The sequence below is a fragment of the Sesamum indicum genome, linkage group LG9, assembly GCF_026168435.1.
Source record: "Sesamum indicum cultivar Baizhima isolate 11 linkage group LG9, ASM2616843v1, whole genome shotgun sequence".
Classification (NCBI taxonomy): domain Eukaryota; kingdom Viridiplantae; phylum Streptophyta; class Magnoliopsida; order Lamiales; family Pedaliaceae; genus Sesamum; species Sesamum indicum.
In genome coordinates, this window is record NC_142665.1 from 24968058 (window position 1) to 24988230 (window position 20173).

Genomic DNA, 20173 nt, shown 5'->3' on the forward strand with positions numbered 1-20173 from the left:
AATGGTGAGTACTGCTAATTGAACCTATCACCTGAACTTAAAGAATCTCATCTTAATGTTTGAAAATTCCCAATAGTTGGGAAAATTAAATATCAACGGCTCCTCATGAAGCTTCTAAAGGTGGGGCATTATCTTAATTATGTAAAGATTCAATGTTATATTTCTACAGTAGTCCGGTTCGATGGTGATGGATTTCTAGCCAGTAACAGGGCACTGCAATTTTCAACCTCGTGGTCCAGGAAGATGTTAAAGAAAGCAGCAGTGTCACTTTTCAGGTCCATTCCTGATGGCCTTTCAATGACTTTTCTAAGTTGCTCTCCTGGAGAACTGGAGTGTAACACACTTTGTACACATTGACAGGCACCCTAAAATCTTAGATTGCGGTATTAGGTGTTCATTTGTTTCTACCTGTGGATGGCATCAGCTATCAAATATTGATGGAATCTGTGTGAACCAAATGATAGTCTGTGCAGATCATTTCTGAAACCTGATGCAGTTGCTACCTACGCCTTTATTTCATTTCAATACTGATAAATACAAATCAAATATTCATTCCAGCGCTCTATATGTATGAGACTAAAATATGGAGGGCTGGAATAAATATCTCACTCTTTTCATCTCACTAAGCTGGAACACAAAACCAAATTTGTTTACATTGTGTGTTCTGACGAAAACCCATGCTGGCTAATCAAGAACTCGTGATCATCCCTGGTTGAAAATCCCAAAAATCCACAACCAGTTGGTTCTTGATTTTCCATTCAATAGAACTGCAAAGTGGAAACTGTTGAAGATGCAGCCTTCTAATTTATGGATTCAAAAGGTACCGATTTGTTCGAGTATGTTGAGCCAAGATTTTCCCCCTTCTCATAATTGTTCAGTTTTCCAGTACCTCCATTAGCAGCCATTGATGAGATTGCGGCTGCTATTACTGATCGAAAGCTCGGATCAGATGTGATTACCTTGGTCAACGTTTCTGTTAGAGCCTGTTGGGAGGAAGCGTGGTTAAACATTTCAAAGTAGGATTGGAACTTCAGTTCTTGGGCTGGTTTTCCGGGCAGCAAAGAATGGTGATCTTTGTTATAGGGAAATGTCCCATAAGAAGACCCTCCGCTGCCCCAAACCGTCGTTGATCCCATGTTGGAATCCACTGAAGAAAAGCTTAGGTTTGTCGTAGGAACTCTAGGATTCAGTCGAGATGTCGAGGAATACAGGCCAAAGCCACCTTGTGTGGTTGCAGGATTGGTGGTCAGATCTAGAGTTATTGTGGGGAAGGGAGCTGATGAAGAGTTGGGCAAGAAATAAGGCTGAGTTCTGGAGTTATCAAAAGGATAGAAAGTTGGTGGTCCGTAAAGATGGGTGCTTGGAGCTGCGGTGGCCGATGGCTGGGAAGTGGAGGAGCCAGAGAGGAGCATGGAAGCTGCTGCGGAGGTAGTGGAAGCCATGGCGGTGGCCGACATGGGTAGTGGGTGGTTGTGAGTGCCTTCGTAGGTTGTGATCAAGATAGACATGTCTTCCGCACATCGTTGCACCTGAAATGGAGAAAATTGGGCAAAGATCACAAAAATGCTGAGGAACAAATTCCTGGTTCTCCTCATCTTTTTTTCTATTTAGAGGGTACTAACAATTCTCATCATATCCGAAAGTGTCTAATTAATCTTCTTATTTTCCCAATCATGGCCCAGCACTAATTACTTAGACTACATGTTGGAAAAAAAAAGCTACCTGTTTCCTGACGGGGCATGTTGGAGAAACTGTGCAGCGATAATAAGCCCGCGGACAGGGATTTCCCTTTGCAATTTTCTGCCCGTATTTTCTCCACTGGCACCCATCATTCATCTACAATAAACATGGAAAACTCCGTTATTTGATTTTTCATCAGAAAGATTAAAAATCACAACTCAATTTAAAGAAAAAAATTGCAAAACATTTGTACTTACCGTTGGGGTATCGCATCTTGCTCTTACACAAACTCTTGCTCTCTTCACGCTTGTCTGAGAGAGTTCATCATCCCCACTTCTCTGCGTCTTCAAACCATTACCCGGTGGCCATTTTTCTCCTGCCTTATCCTCTTCCTTTTTACCTGTGAAGCTACAATTATCAGGGCCTGGATTCTTTCTGAAAGCCATGGAGCCATCATCAGTTTCCAGCCGTCCAAGGCTGTAGTCCATTCCAAGCTTAAGTTCACCATTTTCACAGATAACTTTGCAGCAGCTGCTACTGCTACCACTTGCAACATGAACATCTTCCTTTTTGGGCTCAACACTTGTTCCGAGGCGAAGAGATACGAGTTCTTGTTCTTGATCATCCTCAGCAGGTGCAACGATAATCGGGCTTCCGTTTTTCTTGGACTCTTGCTGGAAAATATCGACGAATCGCATTTCCAGCGCCTTGTAATCCTTCCCTATTTGTTGCAGCAGGTTTTTCAGTCTCAAGTTTTCTTCTCTGACTCCTCTCAGTTCTGTCTCAGTCGATTCGATTTCATCATCTCCCTGCATGATCAAAGTAGAAAACAAAAGAAAAGTTAGGAAAACAAAGGGATTGCAGATCATGTGGAGAGCGATGCATGAACATCGAAAAAACTAGAAATATTTTCTCTACCTTAATAACATCTTCACTGCTTTTGCAGGTTCCATTCATGTTTATCCTTTCGTCATCACTTACTTTACATCCCATCACATCTCCCATTGCTGAGAAGAACTCTCTCTCTCTCTCTCTCTCTTGCCAGGAATTTGTATACTTTGAAATGTGCTCAACTTGTATGCTTCTTATACAACAAAGTCTTTATCTAATCAACGTGGTTCTTTCATATTTAATCCTTTATTTATGTGATATTAAATCTTAAGTCCTATGGCCATTGTAAACACACAGAGAGAGATTTCAAAATGTCAACTGTTCGCCTACATAGCTCATAGCATCATCATACCGGATATTTTTATCACACATGGAGTTGAAAATTTATTGAGGAGATTCTTTGTTATTTACATTAAATTATCGAAGAATTGACTTCAAAAACACTGGTGACAGATGGGGTTGTGGACTTTGTAGCGGAGCAACGGATAATACGGCAGTCATCGTCTACTACCTTTAATATCATGCATTATTTATCTCTTCAAACTTGGAGTTTAGTACAACATAAGTTTGAAGCATTCACATTGTTAGTACAAGGGTAAGTAAACTCTTGTTTCATCCTAGTCTAAGATTTTCTTGACACAGCTAGTGTAGACAACCCTCATCTCCTTAGCTGTATACTTATTACACGATTAATCTAATTAGTTCAGATCTACCGAAACACCTGATTAGCACGACACCGAGCTGAATTATGATTTATTTGAATTTTTTTTCTCTTTTTGTTAAGATTCTTCGTTCCTGCATGAGAAACCTTGATGATCAGTACACAGCTTTCCGAATTCAAGAAACGTCGTATGAGACTGGAAGTGGTTGCTCAAGTATAATTTACACAGTTTCTCTAACAACTACAGAAGACTATGATCATTATAGAACTCAGTAAAATGAAATTAAGAGTGATTAATCAACTTGTTTAACTAATTTAATAAGAACAGTACTCTACGACTTCGAAAGATCTGATTTCACATCTTTGAAAATCTCAAAATTAATTAGTTTCAAACTATTCTTATTTTATTAGTACATATATATATATATATATATCTTTATTTATGATTTTCTCAATATATGTATAAAATGGCCATCAATCTCTCCAGGTATTTAATAGTACTAAGACGATATTGATCTTGCAGTTGTAGTAATTAATTATTTGATTAGTGGTGGTCCTACTACGCGTACGATAAATCAACTTAATACATGCAAGCTTTTATTTTATGGATAAATTACACCAAAACCCCTAGAAGTTTGTCTAATTACAAAAAGTTTCCTGATAGGTCAGAAATTACATTTACAGACATTGAGTTTGTAAAAGTTTGCACGCTTAATTGAAAAATTATAAAAAAAAAAAAAAAAGACAAAAACACCCTAAAGAAAAAGTTCAAATACTACTATGTGTAAATTTATATTATATATTCTTGTGTTATATATATTGTTATGCTATGAAACATATATTTTTATACTTTTTGTGTAGTAAAAGATTCTTTTTTATATTTTATTTATTTTTACACATTCTATGAGAAATTTTTCATAATTACAACAAATATCAAGAGTATATAATAACTTTTTTCAATGACTACGTGGAGACTTTACGGCCAAGTTGCAATTAATCTATAAAGTTGTAGTCAATTATGTTAGATTATTAGGCGTTTGATTAACTATTTGAAAGCTCGGACTTGGGTTTGCATTTGATTAACTAGTCGATATAGCACGTTGTTTCTGGTGTGTGTATATAATTAATAATCTTTTACGTTTTAAAATATATTATAAATAAAAATATATAAACCAACATATCATATTTCAAAAAATAATAATCTAAAAAATATTATTGACACAATTAAAAAAATTAATGTACTAATGTCACAAATCGTCGCTTGTGATTGAAAATTATCTTTTGTTTTTATATTAGTATAAATTAAATATTGTCTAAACAGTTGGAAATTCAAAAAATGTGGTGGGTAAAACGAAAAATATATAATTAAGAGAAAGAAAGACTACATTTTAGGATCATTGACCTAATTAATATAGTTTAATATGGTGACACCTATATATACTCAATCGTAAATTAAGGTCAACTTGTACACAAACATAGTCTTTAAATATAATGTTTGTTAATGTAATTTTTTTTATTGTTATTGCAAGCTCCCATGATGGGGACACGGTCTGCAACTTCTCAATTTTTAATTTTATTTATTTATTTTAAATTTCAATAGTCATACAAATTTAATTAATTAAATTGTATGAATGCGTCTACGTGCAGTATATTATATTTAAATAATAAAAATCAGATGTCACCGTTGAAATGAAATTATTGAGTGTGATTAATTTTTAGTTAATTATATATTAAGTAAAAATATAATTTAATTTTTATATCTTTTTTCCTACTTCATATCTTTCTACGGTTGGTCACTCAATCTTTTGAGAAATCAAGAATTATATTTGAGACTCATATTTGAAATAACGATTTTGCTAATACGTTAGTTGATGTGTCGCGCGATTTTCAGGTTAGAAGTGGGTGATTGAAGTTAATATGGCAGCTGCTGAATCAAAAGTGAAACTTAAAAAATAGAGGAAGATCCGCGGAGTTTTGGGGGGATTACGAAGTTACTACGTAGGACGCGAGTAATGTGGGTGGGCTTGGATTGGGTCATCAAAGACAATATTGGAATCTTGGAAATTTGTGATTGTTTCACTTTCATGGTATTCTTAGTAACCAGAGATTCAAACTTTGATGCTATCCGTCTGCTTGCCCATCAATCACGAGGCAAGATGGCCATTCTATTTGTTCATTTTTTTCTTTTTTGAGATCAGTTGTCGTCAATATTGGCTTTACCCCATTACAAAGAATATACCTTGGCGTTTGGGGACCTAGTGGAAGTCGGTAAACAAATATGCATGCATGGATGAACTGAGCGCCTATGTGCGGAGATGGTCGGCAAATGGTGTGCGGAGGCAGCACCTTGCATACAGAATCCTTCCACAGCGCTTATGTGCGGAAATGGTGTGTGGATCAGCACCTTGCTTATGGCATACTTCCACCGCGCTTATGTGCGGAGAAGGGTGGCAAATGGTGTGTGGAAACAGCACCTTGCGTCTGGCATCCTTCCGAATCACCTATGTGGGGAGACGGTTGGCGAATGGTGTCTGGACGCAGCACCTTGTGTGTGGCATCCTTGCACATATGTACATACGATTAAATCCAATATGTGGAATTCCTCGAGAGATTGACAGTTGTGCACACGAATGACCTAATATCGTGCATACATACCGCAGCGATCAGGTCTTAACTATTGGTGTTTGGACTTGAGAGAAATCGGCCCATTACCCCACACCATATTGCTCTAAGAATGATGTATATTAGAAATTTGAAATTCTTAAACTCTGATAGCTTGTGGTTTTATTAGATAAATAAAATAAAACAAAAGAAATTTCATTGAGTTTTTTTTCCCTAATATCTGATGGAATATGAAATAATACATAGTGATACGATAATTTTTTGATGTGATGTGTAAAAGTATTATATAAAAATAAAATAAAATAGTTACAATTAAAGTGATAGACATCTTTAAAATAATAAAATATATTTAAAACATAATTCAAAAAAATTTGTCACAAACAAAAATTTAAAAATTCTTAAAAGAATAAAAAAGATCGAGGTACCATCATCTAGAATATTTTTTTAAATATCAAAAGACCAAACAAAATGATCATAACCCGATAAACCAATAAAGACAATTATTGTTATTAAAAAAAAAAAAGAAAAGTGAAGAATAATAGAAATATAAAAGAGAGGGCTGCAATTTCACAATTTCCCTCAGTGCACTGTGAAAATCACTCTCTTATGTGCATATTGGAAGCTCAATTGGTTTAGGTCTCGTTCTAAATATGTACACATCAAACTTTCTAAACAAAGGGAAAGAAAGATAGATACACCCTTTTTCCCAGAAATCAAGAAAAGAGACAAATTGAAAGGAACGAAGGTGAATAAAGTTGAGAAACAAAAGCTCCCTCCCTACCAACATTGCTGCAAGCAGCTTCTGTCAACATCTATCCCAAGCTTCCTTTCCTTGTTCAACTCATTTTCTTGCTATCTTTGGTCCACTGTAGGGCACTCCGACTACCGACAAGTCTTCAGGTTTTTCCCTTTCCTTCAGCCATGCATACCCCTCCTCTCCTTCCGCCAGAACCGACACATTTTCAACTGTATTCCAAACAAGAATGAGCATTTCCATTGTGAGAAAGCAAACATATGGATTTCACTTGCCTAATCTTGAACATCTAGACATTTGCACTGACATATTCTATATTACCTGAAAAACTGCCAAACGGGTAATCATAATAGTACTGACAATGGCGACCCTCAGGATCACAGTATGGAGGGCCAAGCACATCCAGCACAGCACAGGCCGTCCTGGCAGTGAAGCAGTGCATGTTTCCACCATCAGCCGGATAGAGAATGGAAGGTCCACAAGGGGCTGTGAACTCGGAATTGACCTTAAGCTTGGCCAGCCGTAGTCCATCTGGATAACCTGAATCAGCAAACAAACCAAAAACTGAGAAATAGGACCACCTTTCAGGATTGATGGGCAGGATGACTACGGCTTAATTAGGACAGCAGTAGAAGTGGGATGCAATGAAATTGTTAGGGAGGGTCCGCATAGCCCCAAAAAAGATTACATGTTCATCTAGAGGTCTTTAATCCAATATATTTACGTTAAGAGAGATTCAAATACTATTAATTAGGTGACTCCAAATTTGAATTGGGGAAGATAAAAAGAAGACGACCAAATAATTTTGGTCAGGCCTTGAATGAAAAGTTCACCAGATGAGGACATTATGGTCAAAGAAGTATAGTTCTGGACAAAACTTCATAAATCTATTGTTGAATTCAAAAGGGTTGAAAAACCGCGTACTAATCAAAACTATCCAACTAGTGGGACCAATACCTTGTTCACGAAACAAGGCTGGAGTAATGGATATATATTTCTTTTTAAGCATGGCAGAAAGACATTTTAGATAATAAATTGTGTTCAATCAAAAAAAAAGATCTGATTTTTCCAAATACCCAAAGTAATTTTACAAATTAAATTAGTAAAGGTAGAACATCAGTTGGACATACTTTTTGGATCTATACCATTTGCCATTGTGCCGTCGGCATTCTTATCCACCTCATCTGACCAGTCATAGGACTTGATATGCATTGTACCAAAGAGAAGCTTACTGAAAACTGTCATTCCAGGATGGTTATGAAGTGGAATGACACTTGTTGGGGGCAAGCAGAAAATTCCAATCTGTAATGATTCAAGAGATAAAGACCATAATCAAATATAAAGAATACAAATGGGCGTTCGGGATCGGGGAGAGTGGTTGGGTTTGTCATTGGAGGAAGAAAGCAGACTACATACTGAGAATTTGTCACACTCATGGAGGTGCAGATACGTTATGACAGGGGCTCGCTCACTGCTGAAAAACGGCATACTCGGCCGTAGGCCGACATCCACTTGAGTTATCCCATCTGCATAGTTTTCAACTTGTTTAGACTAGACGAAAACTTCCAAACAAAAGAAATAAGACGGCAAGTTGCCTATCTGCAAGCACACCGGATTGCAATTTTATTTGTTTGTAGGCCCCAGGTCCTCTTATCACACTCCCAAAGAAAAAAGATTAGACAAAGAAACATATCCAAAACCCTTAAGCTAAAGTCCAGCTTCCTTTCCTCAATGCGACATCCTTCTAATTCACCAAAGAAACTCATTTGAAAATGCTAATACAAGAATTAATGATTTTTTGCAGAGACATCCACACAAAGGCCAAGTATAAATACCAGATGGAAATTTCAACTTATCTTCCATGGCATATAACATGTCATGGATTTACAGAATGGTGTAGATGAATGTAGAAACAACAAGTTTCACTTAAATTAGACTAGCTTCGTCCGCCTCATCATCCCACACCCGGCTGCACTGCATACAGGAAATTAAGCAGGTCATTTTAAAGGAAAGGGCAAGCCCTCCCAAATATTTGGCAATCGGAATTGGAAGATGAGACAACTTTAAGGCAGGATATTTTATGTTGAAAAGTTCTACAAACCAAAATTTTCATAATATTTTGTTGAAACTTGAAATAAAAACATTAGTGATGCATGAAGCTGCTTCCAAAACGTTGATAGCATTGGGATCAGAAAAACTTCATATGATGCTGAAATTTTCCAGGCCTTGTACCTCGGAAATGTTTCAGGAGTTGTAAGTTTACATGGCATTGTCGATCTAGCCAGTAAAATTTTGTGCTTTAAATACACAATCTCCAAGGGCATGGTACGCTAAATGGAATATAAAACAAGGACAAAAACATAAGAACAAAATGAACTCGAAAAAGGCAAAATCTGAAATAAAATCAGAGAGTCATTATCAGAAGTCCAGATACCACCTACAGAAGCACAGAAAAGCAACTACCATTCTGTCAATGACACAGAAACTACTGCTGCTTAAGGCTTGTACTTTATGCTACATTCATAGCTCGGCCTAGAGTTGACCAGCTATAGTAAATATTCCAGGACTTAAGCATAAAAGTTAGGAAACAACTTTTGCCCCTCAGCAAGTTGCAAAACCTCAAGATACAACTTGATCGTCCCACATTGATAAACATCATATGAGCCACACCAATGGCATCATCAAGATGCAATTTTTTATATTGGATTGGTTTGATATGCTTTTCAGTTACGAGCGCTGTATCAGATACGTAAACCAGACTAACTGCAGAAAGGGTGCTGAGTGTTCATTGGCAGAAATGCACACCAGAATTAGAATAACATGAAGTGCAAAAGAAAAGGTTGATTTAGTACCCAAAAGAGCAGCAAGCTTTTCTACTTTTTCAGGGGATGGAACAATGCCAGGGCCACAATCAGCAAACACTTCCTTGCAAATCTCATACAGCCTCTGAACTGGAGACAATTTCCTCTGTCTCCGCTTGCCCTTCTTCGACTCATTACTCACCTTACCTTTCCCACCCCTCCCGCTTTGCTCAATCCCCATTTGCATCCAAAAATATCACAAAAATTCCAAGTCTTGATTATGATAAAGACAGAGCAGCAAAATTGGAAAAGAAAACAGAAAACAGGGACCAAATTTCGATACGGACAATCCAAATCACAAAGGAAAATGCAAAATTCTGATCCGGGTCCTACAGCAAAAGCCCACAAACATAACAAGAAATGGGCAGGCCTCTTTTTATCCCGGAAAACAGGAAACACTCAAGAAACGGGGTAAAACAGAGCAGTTCTGTTCTCTATCTATAATTGGAATTTTGACATGATATTTCCAGGTTCTAACGCTACAGTAAAACTATGTATTCAGCAGTCTCTGTAGAATGAAAAGACTGACAGAGATGTGATTTTTTCACATCTTCTTCTTGTATATGTCTATGTATAAATTTGAAGCAGCAAAGTTGATGGGGTTGGGGCGTATAAATGCGGGGGTAGGGGGGTGGGGAGGTATATATATGGGGGTGCGGGGTAGAGCAGAATGGAAAACCATGGGCCTGATTATGCTTTCCAATGGGCAGTTCAGAAGAGCGGATTTTCCTTTTCTTTGGTTTTCTTTTTTTTTAATTTTATTCTTTTTCTTTTTTTATCCTTCTTTTTTATCCCATCCCCACCTCCTCTTTTCAAGATTTGACTTTGCCAATTTTTGCCCCTGAAATCAAATTATTTCCATTTTTATGAAACTAAGGAAATTTCCATTCTTAACAATTCCAAGGTTTCCCTTTATTTATTGTTTTCGCACATTCTCAAAAGATTTCATCACTCTTTTCTCACCACTTACCTCCTCACCACTTACTTCCTCGTAGTTTATATTTGGGCCTTCAACTTTGGGAAAATCCAAAAGTTGAGGGTGAGAAATGTAATTAGCATGGAATCATGATTGTATATATTGAAAAAGGATAATTACACTGTCATATCTTGAAATTTGGTGTAATTATACATAAATTTTATATCGTTTGAAAAATTACATATAGTACTTTTGATATTTGTTTTCGTCTAACACATAGATCTATTCGTTAGTCAAAATTTTATCTGATATTAACACAAAAAAATGAATTAAAATCCATAGTTACCCTCGATTAACTCACTACTAACTTATTACAAATCAAACAATTTTTTCTTTACCAAACTATCATTCTAAGGGTAAAAATGTGCCTCCTCACATGCATTATCGTATGTGAAAATGTATAAGGCCAGTTTGATTTAAAGGATTTGTTTAACCTGCAACAAGTCAGTAATAACTCAATTCAGAGTTACGAATTTCTATTTATTTTTTTTTGTGATAATATAAACAAATTTAGCGAATTTTGAATTAGTAAATGAATTTATTTATTGAATAAAAATAAACATTAAAAATACATAATAAATATAAATTTTCAAATCACATAAAATCTATAATTGCAGAAGAAAGACAGTATAATCATATCTAGGAAGGATCCCAATAAATTCTTGAGTTTGGAAAAAATAGGTGGTAAAAGGCTAAATACATTCTTTGACAAGTTCATATGTGGTGCACTAAAATCAAATAAACAATTATGCATTTTGTGACTATCTTCTTGCGCTAAATAGAGTTTTTGCGTGTGAATTAGGATAACATAAACTGCACACTCGTACAATTAGTTGTGATTTATTGGGGCTTTTGTGTAATTCTACAAAATCACATCTGCCAGTCAAGAGTGAAACAAAAAATGAAAAAGAAATCATCTCCAATGAAATAAAAAATTAAATAAATAAATATATAGATAGATTAGGAATATATTATCTGGGATGATGTAAGGAACAAAATATAATTTTTTAACTGTGAAGCCTTTCGCTATATATCCAAAACACTAATTTTTACGTGTTATTTAGGGTTCGATACTAAAAATCATAAGATACTAAAAACTTTTGCTTAGTTGTTACTTACATATAAAATCTTCATTTTCAGGCTTGCAAGCACCATCATCTCCACGTACTATCAGATCGACGAAAACTATGAGAGATAAGAGACAGTCTTGTAAATGTTTATGTTGAAAGATAAATAAATAATAGGGTGAATTATTGTGTGATTTCGTTCACACCGCGTAGTCGATACTTGTCAGTTAAACGTTTAAACGAATTAAAAGTTCAACCCCTCTGTCGCAAACTGCCAAAATAAGGTATCAGTATACGTAAGATTACACGTTCAACCACATTAATGAACATTTATTTCATCCGCCCACGACTTTTTTTTAAAAAAAAAAAAGAAGAAGAAACTTATTTCATTTAATAAATTCCTTTCAACATCCTATTTCATTTAATGCATTCCTTTAAATAAATCTCATACATTTTAGCTTTTAATTTGTAAAAGATAAATGAATTTATGGCATAATGTATCAATTAACAAAAGAAGAGGGTCTAAAATGAAAATACTTCCAATAACATTTCCCTTCTCCCCTCCAAAAAAGTAGAGAAGAATCAAGGAATAAATAGCCAATTCAAAATTAATTAAAATGCCACTAAACAAGGAGAAAATGGTAATTAACACCAGAAGAGTGCTGTACCAGCTGGCACATCTAAATACCAGGGGTAGGTATATATAATTAAATTTTTTTTAAAAAATTAAATTAAATCATGACAAAGTTCCCCGCAAGAAAAGATGACTGGAATTACACAACACGTATACCAATAATTTTTCACCAATCAATTTTATATTTATTAATAATGATAAATAAATTATAATAACTCATATAAATTAAAATAAATACCCACGTAAAATGACACAGACCCCATCAAATCGAAATTGTAATGTAAGGTTTTGGTGGGTCGATTTGTATTGATCGCAGAGCACCAAAATTTGTATCGTAAATTGTGCGTTAACAGTTGCGATTTGTAGCTAATACACTCACTAATCTCGTGATGTTTGGATGTACTGCGACTCTGCATGCAGATGCATTTTTTGTATTTATGTTATGATTACAGTGTACAGAGATGGGTGAGAATCGGAAAGTTGGTGAAGTGTTGATGAAGATAAGTACGGAGCGGTGTGATAATTAGATGGAGTTAAACTATTTTTGAAATTTTAGTTATGAGGAATTAATGGTATTAATTTTTTGTTGGAAGATTTTCATTTTTATAGGGTGCTTTTTTTTAATTGTTATGTTGGTATGTGAATTAAATTTTGTATTAATATCATGTCATGGTTTTTATCATTTAAAGTGAAATGCTTTGAAATCTTTTTTTTTTAAATGAAATTACAATATTAGGGATTTTTTTATATAACAATGGGTATAATATTAAGTAAATAATAAAATTTATGTTATATTCATGAAACATAATTCTTAATGATTATTAAAATAAAAAATAATATATAATAGGTGAACGCATAACGATAATTGATAAAAAAAAATTAACGTCATTAGTTGTGTTCAACAGAGAGAGGAACCTAAGTTGTATTTAAGAGAATAGAGAGAATTTTATGCATATATTTTTTTTTTAAATATATGAGAAGATTTTTAGTTGAATTTTTAAATACAATCAAGTTTTATGCAATTTGGCTAATGTATGATGTGCATAATCTCAAATGTAAGGAGCAATATGGTTTAGTATTCACCTTTGCTCCCAATAATTTTACAACGATAACAAGATGATTCTTATAAATATTTTTAGTTATTTGAAAAAAGATATAAGATAATACACGTATAACATGTTCCAATATATTGACTAAAATTGTCATCATTATTATTTATTTAAAAGGGCATGAGAGAGAGCGAGGAGGGGGGGGGGGTGCATGAGTTAAACCATGCATTGATCTTATCGCCTCTCAAAAAAATCTTTGTCAACATTCACTTTCTTTTCTTCCTATGTATTGGCTATTAGTTAAGGCAAAATGTTTAACTGTGTGCTCCAGACAACTGTTGATTAAATTCCACAGTTTTCATGTATTATTTCATTAATACGTTTCAAGTAGCTTATAATTAATAGATCATACACTAATATATATATATATATATATATAGCTAGCTTTGATTAGCAGTAGTAATGTAGTAGTAAGTGATTGGTGGTGCATGATTTTTGTGCCAATTGGGGGTAATGGTTGCAAGTTTAAAAAGAGCAAGTTGCAATCCTTTTTGTTTATTTCAAGAAAGACCAAACGAGAAACCACCACATCCAACTCCAGTTATAGGAATGTCATTGTATTCCACATCCTCAAATAGTGTAGCGATTTTGATTATAAGCCCAACCCCGATTCATTCATTCTTGAAAAAGTGCTATTTGGGATTTAAATTAAAAGCGATTGCGTAGCGACATTATCATCCAAAGAAATGGAGGGATATGGGACCGGGACCGGGACCACGGCGGGGTCGAATTTCCCGTGGGTATGGGCTTCAGATAGGGTCAACCTCGTCTCCACGATTGCTTTGTCTGAAAGCAAAAATCGGCCATCTTTCTCTCTTCTTTTTCTTTTTATATATACACACGAGTCTTGATCATAAAACCCATAAATTGCAACCGTATATGACCCATGTATCAATCTTACGTCATCCTTGTGCTGGTTCTTCTCAATTTCGGGGAGTGAAATTCACATTTTGTACAAGTTTTGAAAAAAATATTGAATATTATATTGATTTCCATACATGCTTAGAGTCATACGGCACGCTCAGAAATGCTTCTAGAACTTCCCCGACAGCGCGTCCGACGTGATAGGCATGCTACACAACCTTGCAGAAGACAGCTCAGGAGTAGTGAAAAACAACATTTTATTTTCTGTATCAAGAACTTGCAATAATTACAGTTTCATTCCTCGACTGCAAGATCTCCTACAATTTTACGCAACTCCGTCAGTTGGTGCAATGGCTGTCTTGGTACCAGTGTCTATACTTGATACAAGTAGCAACTTCAAGATTTAGTTCTCATCAGAATTCAGTTCGCAGAATCAACAACATCAAAGTAGAAACGTGTCTGGAAAGACAAGTCATCTTTCAGATTCTCACGGTAAGTTTAGAAAAGAGAATAGCTCTGGATGTGTTTCACAGTACACTACTGAATTAGAGACAACACTACAACATTCTCAAGTTCATAAAATAGATTCCAGTAAAAGCAGCCAAATCTTTATCCACCAAATACACAGAGAATGATGCCCATTGCTGTTTATTGTACACCATCCGAATTCAGATGGATTTCCTGACATATGGTAGTTGATTAAACGTTTCACCATCCAACAGATCAATCACAGAACTTATTCTTCAAAGTTAAATGAAAGGTAGAGCAAATACCCTCTGCAATTGACATCAATCACGGGTCTAAATGCAAAAAAAAATTTACAAAAGTATATGAAGATGGGACAACCTAAAATATGAAAACAACACTGTCATGCACTCTTGACTTCTGATTTTGAGCAACACATTCAGATATCCACATCAAGTTCCTGATCTCCTGCTCTCTCAACCTCATGTATGCAAAAAATACACCATAATGGAACTGCATCAAAGGAAATATTACAGATAAATCAATTCACCATCCAAGAATCCAAGATAGAGCACCAACAGGCAGAGAATGGAGTGCTACTTAAAGTAAATACAAATGTAGAAGGATGGTAAATAGTAACTCCTAATCAGGATAATTTGTCTTAAATATGCACCCACAAATCCAATATCAAGCTAAAAAGGGACAAACCTGCTGCTCAAATGCTAAGCAAAGTCGTTTCACTTCCTCTTCATAAAAAGCCTTGTCAAGCATCTGACTCTCTCCATAGGATAACTTAGAAAATATGGACTGATAAGGAGGATACTTTTCCATGGCAGCACGAACCTGAAAAGGATGACAAACAAAATTTAAGAGCTAGTGGGCATATTTGTTAAGTAACACAAGAAAGATAGCAAAGGCAGCAAGGAGAAGAAACAAATACAGACAACAGACCAGGAAAACAAAATCTTGAACGTTAGGCCTCTGAATGTCAATGCATGCTAGCTTAAGTGTGCAAGACCTTTCAAATGGTTTTGTCTCCTCATTAATTAAACAAAAAAAAAAAAATACAGTTACATATGACAGCTACAGAAGCACCCCCCCCCCCCAAAGCACTAGATAAACCTACTTCCCCCATCCCCTCAAGCCCAGAATCAACCGAACTAACAAATAAATGGTAAAGCAAATTAGTAAACAACAAAATTGAAAACTTAAACATCAACGTTGAAAAATTATACATCCTCCTTGTTTGTACTCGGTTTTATCCATTGAACTCTTGATTTGTTTAACTGCCTCTTTCACTCAATCAGCCTAAAGAATTCCACAAAAAACATAGACCTTCGAGCACCAAGTTGAATATATCTTTCTAAAAAGAGCACCGTTATGTTAACAATTTCAGCCCCTAAACCTCAAGAAATATGGGACATGCAAAAAACCATGCTCTCTTTCATGACTTTTCAGTTGCTGTGCTTTTTCAGGGATATCCACAAATCGCCTGTTTGCATTGTGCATAGCTTAGAGAAGTTACAAGATAGCAGGCCAAAGGCAAAAGAATAGATATATAAACAAAATATGGAAAGTTCTTCATAAGAGACATGACTATATTAACAGAAACCATTAAGTACCTGATCTATGTCCTCACAAACAGCAAGCTCCTCATGACCATAAGGATATCTATCCAACAATTATGCCGTCAGTGTCAGGAAAGGACCTCCAATAAAGCATATAACTATAACAGTATGAAATAATAAAGAGCTGATCCAAAAGCCCTTACAGTAAGCCAAAATTAGAATACAACTTCCTACGATCATCGCGAGTAAGCTCAGTACCAATACTGGAAAAGAAAAGCATGTAAAGGGATCAGAACATTGAACTGTCAAATCTCCTGTATACTGGATATCTTTGTTGTAGCAGCCTAACCTGTTTATTGTGATATTGACAGCCCTTCTGTCAGCCTCAAATGCTAGGAGGTCAGACATAATTTCAGCAGTGGCTCCGCCAAGTTTCTATGGTAAAGTTTTATGTTAGATTAAAATACAGAAATAGAGAAACATGTACTTCAATGGCAAAAACATGGACCTCTAAAATATACCAAAATGATCACCTACCTGACAAAATCTGTAGAAATCCTCAAGGTATGCTTTGTAGAGGGTATTTCTCATAATTTCTATGTTCATGTCGTCTAAGTCCTACAAAAATATCCAAATAAGAGAAAATCATACACCAATAATGTACATTGCAGACCTTAATTTTGACTGAGGTGTGCATAACAAATATGAAGCTGCTTTCCAAGGTAGCAAAACAAAGGTGGTCTTTTCCCCATGAAAGTATTTGTCTTGAATAATTATCTGCCCGAGAACAGCAAGTCCATAAAGCAGACACTAAATTGTTCATCTAGTTGGTTTACTAGTTAGCTGCATAACTTGGAGTTAATGATTGGAGACAACAACTAAAAATCACTCTCTTCTTTTTCTGCATATATTTGATGATGGAGAACAAGGACCTGAAATATACAAATCTGAGTGTTTGCATTTTTCTGCATATAAATCTAGTGAGAAGAAAGAAGCACGATGGAAAGACCAATAAGTAGTAAGACTTCGTTGATACAAATAATCACAGATCATAGACTCTGACAGAAGAATCATACTTTTAGAAAATTTAAGAAAGAAAACGAGTGGGAGCAGCCAGTACCTCAGACGTGATGCACTCGGAGAAGTATGGAGCCAGGGGTGTGTCAACAAGCACAAGTCTGTAAAGCTCCCTCATATTTTGAGCTACTGCCAGAGTAGCAATGCTGTGCAGATGAACCGCAATGTTACAATGTATTGTCAATTTAGGTATCTGCCCAAACATTAAATTAAGATAAACTACCTGTCAAACATTCCCAAAGGGTGACATTTCTCTAACAATTCTTGAACATCTCTCTCATGCAAAGTTCCAGTGACAATTAGCACCACATTGTCGATCATGTGACCATATCTAAATCATAAGCAAGACTTGAGGTCGACAATGAATATTGTAGTGAGTTCCAAAGCAGAATATCATCAGTTGGATGGTGCTTGGCAACAAAGAGCAAATGGTATCCCCACAACAAATATCAATATCACAAAAACTTAGTAGAGTAGACACAATTGCATGTGTACCAACTCGAACTTTAACATAGTCCATAGGGATGATTCTACCATTCTTTTTAATATACCAGTGATTTTAGTAACTAAAGAAAAAGGGTATACACAGAAATGACCTACCTGATTATCCTCAAATAAATCCAACCAAGAAAGACATAGTAAGTATATTCTAGAGTTTCATAAGCCACCTAATATAACAGCACTAACTCATGAAGTCATGATTATGTACTATTTAGGCCAACAAAGAACTATGAAAAAGCTTCCCCAATTTTTCCCATTTTGATCTAATAGAAAGAGCTGTAAATTTGGTACTTCAAATTCCAAAATGCCCTTGCTCCCAACATGATTAAGAAGAGCCACTTGAAATTAAAAGAACTGCTGTTTTCTCCTCCATCCAGTATACTCGAGAATACCTCTGTAACCTTTACAAATATCTTCCAAACTTCAAATTGAACTAGGTTTGATCAACAGTTTTCATTTTTTGTTTTTGACCCAAAAAAAAAGGAAGAAGAACTCCTTGTCTGTTACAAACAAATTAGTCGAACTTAGATCACTCCAGATGATTGAAATTGATACTGTACGGTGCCTATGCACCATGGTATTAAGTGGCCTGACGGAATAAAGATATCACAGTAATTGATGAATAGAATTAATATTAATACCCATACAAGCTTTCAGGTGAGATGCACATACGTGATGTACTCTAAAAAGGTTGACAAAGGCTCAGTGGCTTGGGCTAACATATGCTTGTACTCATCAACCAGTTTAAGGGTGCATTTCTCCACAATTGTTGTTGTATGCAACGGAGACGGCTCTGCAATTCCATAAGACAGCCAAAAAGAATAATAACACAGGCAGCTAAATAACAATCAAGGAGGAAACTGGTAATGCTTCATGCAAGCTAATGAATTTAACAAGCTTCTGTTGCTATTTATGAAACTAACAAAAAATATCCACTTCATAGATCACTAAGTCACGAGTGGCACGGCAGATTTTGGGCAGCAACTTATTCACCTTAGGAGATGAAACTTACTTGGACAAGCAAAACAAGGTGAACCAACCTAATGACTGCAAGGCTGAACATGCTGACATTTCAAGATCAGGTGGAATTTCCAAATGGTTCCACGAATGGAGTGAATCCAGGGCTAGAAACTAAAATTAATACACAGAAAATAAACTCACAATTTGATAAGGCAACCACAAAACCTCACAATGCTTGCAGCAGAATATCACTCGTGAACAAAACTAGCATTGTAAATCAACCAACTGTCAACCGAAATTGTGAAGTGCAACTTAATTAACCAACATATAAGAATGAGGAAATTACTTCATTCTCCGCTGATCTAATCAAAGCATTCCCGAAAGAGAACCAGCGTTTAGATCCAACTTCCAGCAAATTCAGTAAATTAAGACAAACGAGTTGGATCAGCCCAGACTAACTCAAAAAATTGATCAAACCAACTCACAGTTTAACGAGTATAATACAATTCCGAACACCCAGAACAGAATTTCAAAGCTGCTAATAGTCGAACAGAAGAAAACTACGTAACAGACTGACCGTTTTGGAGATAAGGCCCATACTCGGTGGCCGAGAGATGCATTTTGATGTCGTCTAAGGTCTCACACTGACAGAGATTGTTGTAATCAGCGGCAGTAAGGAGGCCGGAGCGATATCCTCGGACGATGGCCTCCAGGTAACCGCCATGGATGTTGAAGGTCAGCGCTTCGAATCCGTACATATTGATGCTACAGATCTGAAGCGAAACGAAGAGTCGAAGAAGGAAATTGGTGTGAGCCCCTTCGAGAACCCTGACGATGGGTCGCAGGTAATGACGGAGGGGGAGGTTTCAGGTGTTTTATGGGGTGAGAAATAAGAGAAAGTTATCAAGCATTCGAGCGTCTGATTTTCAGGCCAAGCACTCGCGGTTGATGGGGATGCTCTGGCGAGGGTAATATAGTAAAACTAATGTTCCTGGATGTTAATTAATCCAGTGAGTAGAATTTTTTCAATTTCATTTAATTTGTATTAAATTAAAATTCCATTTGATTATTAAACGCCATGATAATTAAATAAATTATTTTATATTAATTTTCCTTTATTCTATTTACATTACCTTATATTTTTTTTTATTTGATAATTTGCATATATACATATGCAGACTTTAATTATATAATTCATAAATATTTACATATATGGGAAACTGTATTTAGGGCTAGCCCCATACTAAAATAAATATAATTAACATGTAAAATAATCATATAATAAATAATAATCGATTATGAAAATGCAATGAATGTTGATCGTACTTTTTATGAGTGTAACGAAAATATTTATTATTATGCAAAAAGAAAATATTAATAATAATTATGTCTGAGTACGGGTTTGAATTTGGGAGCAGACCTCAATTTATCATAGATTCATCTGTAAAATAATTATTATGAATTTTTTTATGAGACTCATAAC

The 20173-nt window shown here is 35.5% G+C and overlaps 3 protein-coding genes across 6 annotated transcripts; all 3 read right to left on the reverse strand.

The window, feature by feature from the left end:
• Nucleotides 1–477: 477 nt before the first annotated feature.
• Nucleotides 478–2774, reverse strand: WRKY72 (WRKY DNA-binding protein 72). The gene is made up of 4 exons (XM_011100469.3): nt 2599–2774; nt 1938–2489; nt 1723–1836; nt 478–1529 (listed from the first exon to the last, which is right to left on the reverse strand). Exons 1-4 carry the CDS (start codon nt 2683–2685, stop codon nt 801–803), a joined length of 1482 nt encoding a protein of 493 aa, XP_011098771.2. The 5' UTR covers nt 2686–2774; the 3' UTR covers nt 478–800.
• A 3663-nt stretch (nt 2775–6437) lies between these two features.
• Nucleotides 6438–10101, reverse strand: LOC105177220 (plant cysteine oxidase 2). 4 transcript variants are annotated; one of them, XM_088885353.1, is made up of 7 exons: nt 9461–9600; nt 8841–8938; nt 8444–8582; nt 8025–8134; nt 7739–7910; nt 6930–7148; nt 6438–6820 (listed from the first exon to the last, which is right to left on the reverse strand). In XM_088885353.1, exons 3-7 carry the CDS (start codon nt 8481–8483, stop codon nt 6696–6698), a joined length of 666 nt encoding a protein of 221 aa, XP_088741479.1. In that variant the 5' UTR covers nt 8484–8582; nt 8841–8938; nt 9461–9600; the 3' UTR covers nt 6438–6695. The 4 variants fall into 4 exon arrangements, with proteins under 4 accessions (XP_088741479.1, XP_011098586.1, XP_011098585.1 ...); XM_011100284.3 differs by lacking the exon at nt 8841–8938 and having other exon boundaries at nt 9461–9602; XM_011100283.3 differs by lacking the exons at nt 8444–8582; nt 8841–8938 and having other exon boundaries at nt 7754–7910; nt 9461–10101.
• Nucleotides 10102–14684: 4583 nt separating this feature from the next.
• LOC105177219 (V-type proton ATPase subunit d2) lies at nt 14685–19644 on the reverse strand. The gene is made up of 10 exons (XM_011100281.3): nt 19268–19644; nt 18403–18523; nt 17453–17560; nt 17273–17375; nt 16690–16770; nt 16502–16587; nt 16356–16415; nt 16207–16255; nt 15293–15427; nt 14685–15097 (listed from the first exon to the last, which is right to left on the reverse strand). The coding sequence occupies exons 1-10, from the start codon at nt 19446–19448 to the stop codon at nt 14966–14968; spliced, it is 1056 nt and encodes a 351-aa protein (XP_011098583.1). The 5' UTR covers nt 19449–19644; the 3' UTR covers nt 14685–14965.
• Nucleotides 19645–20173: the final 529 nt, after the last annotated feature.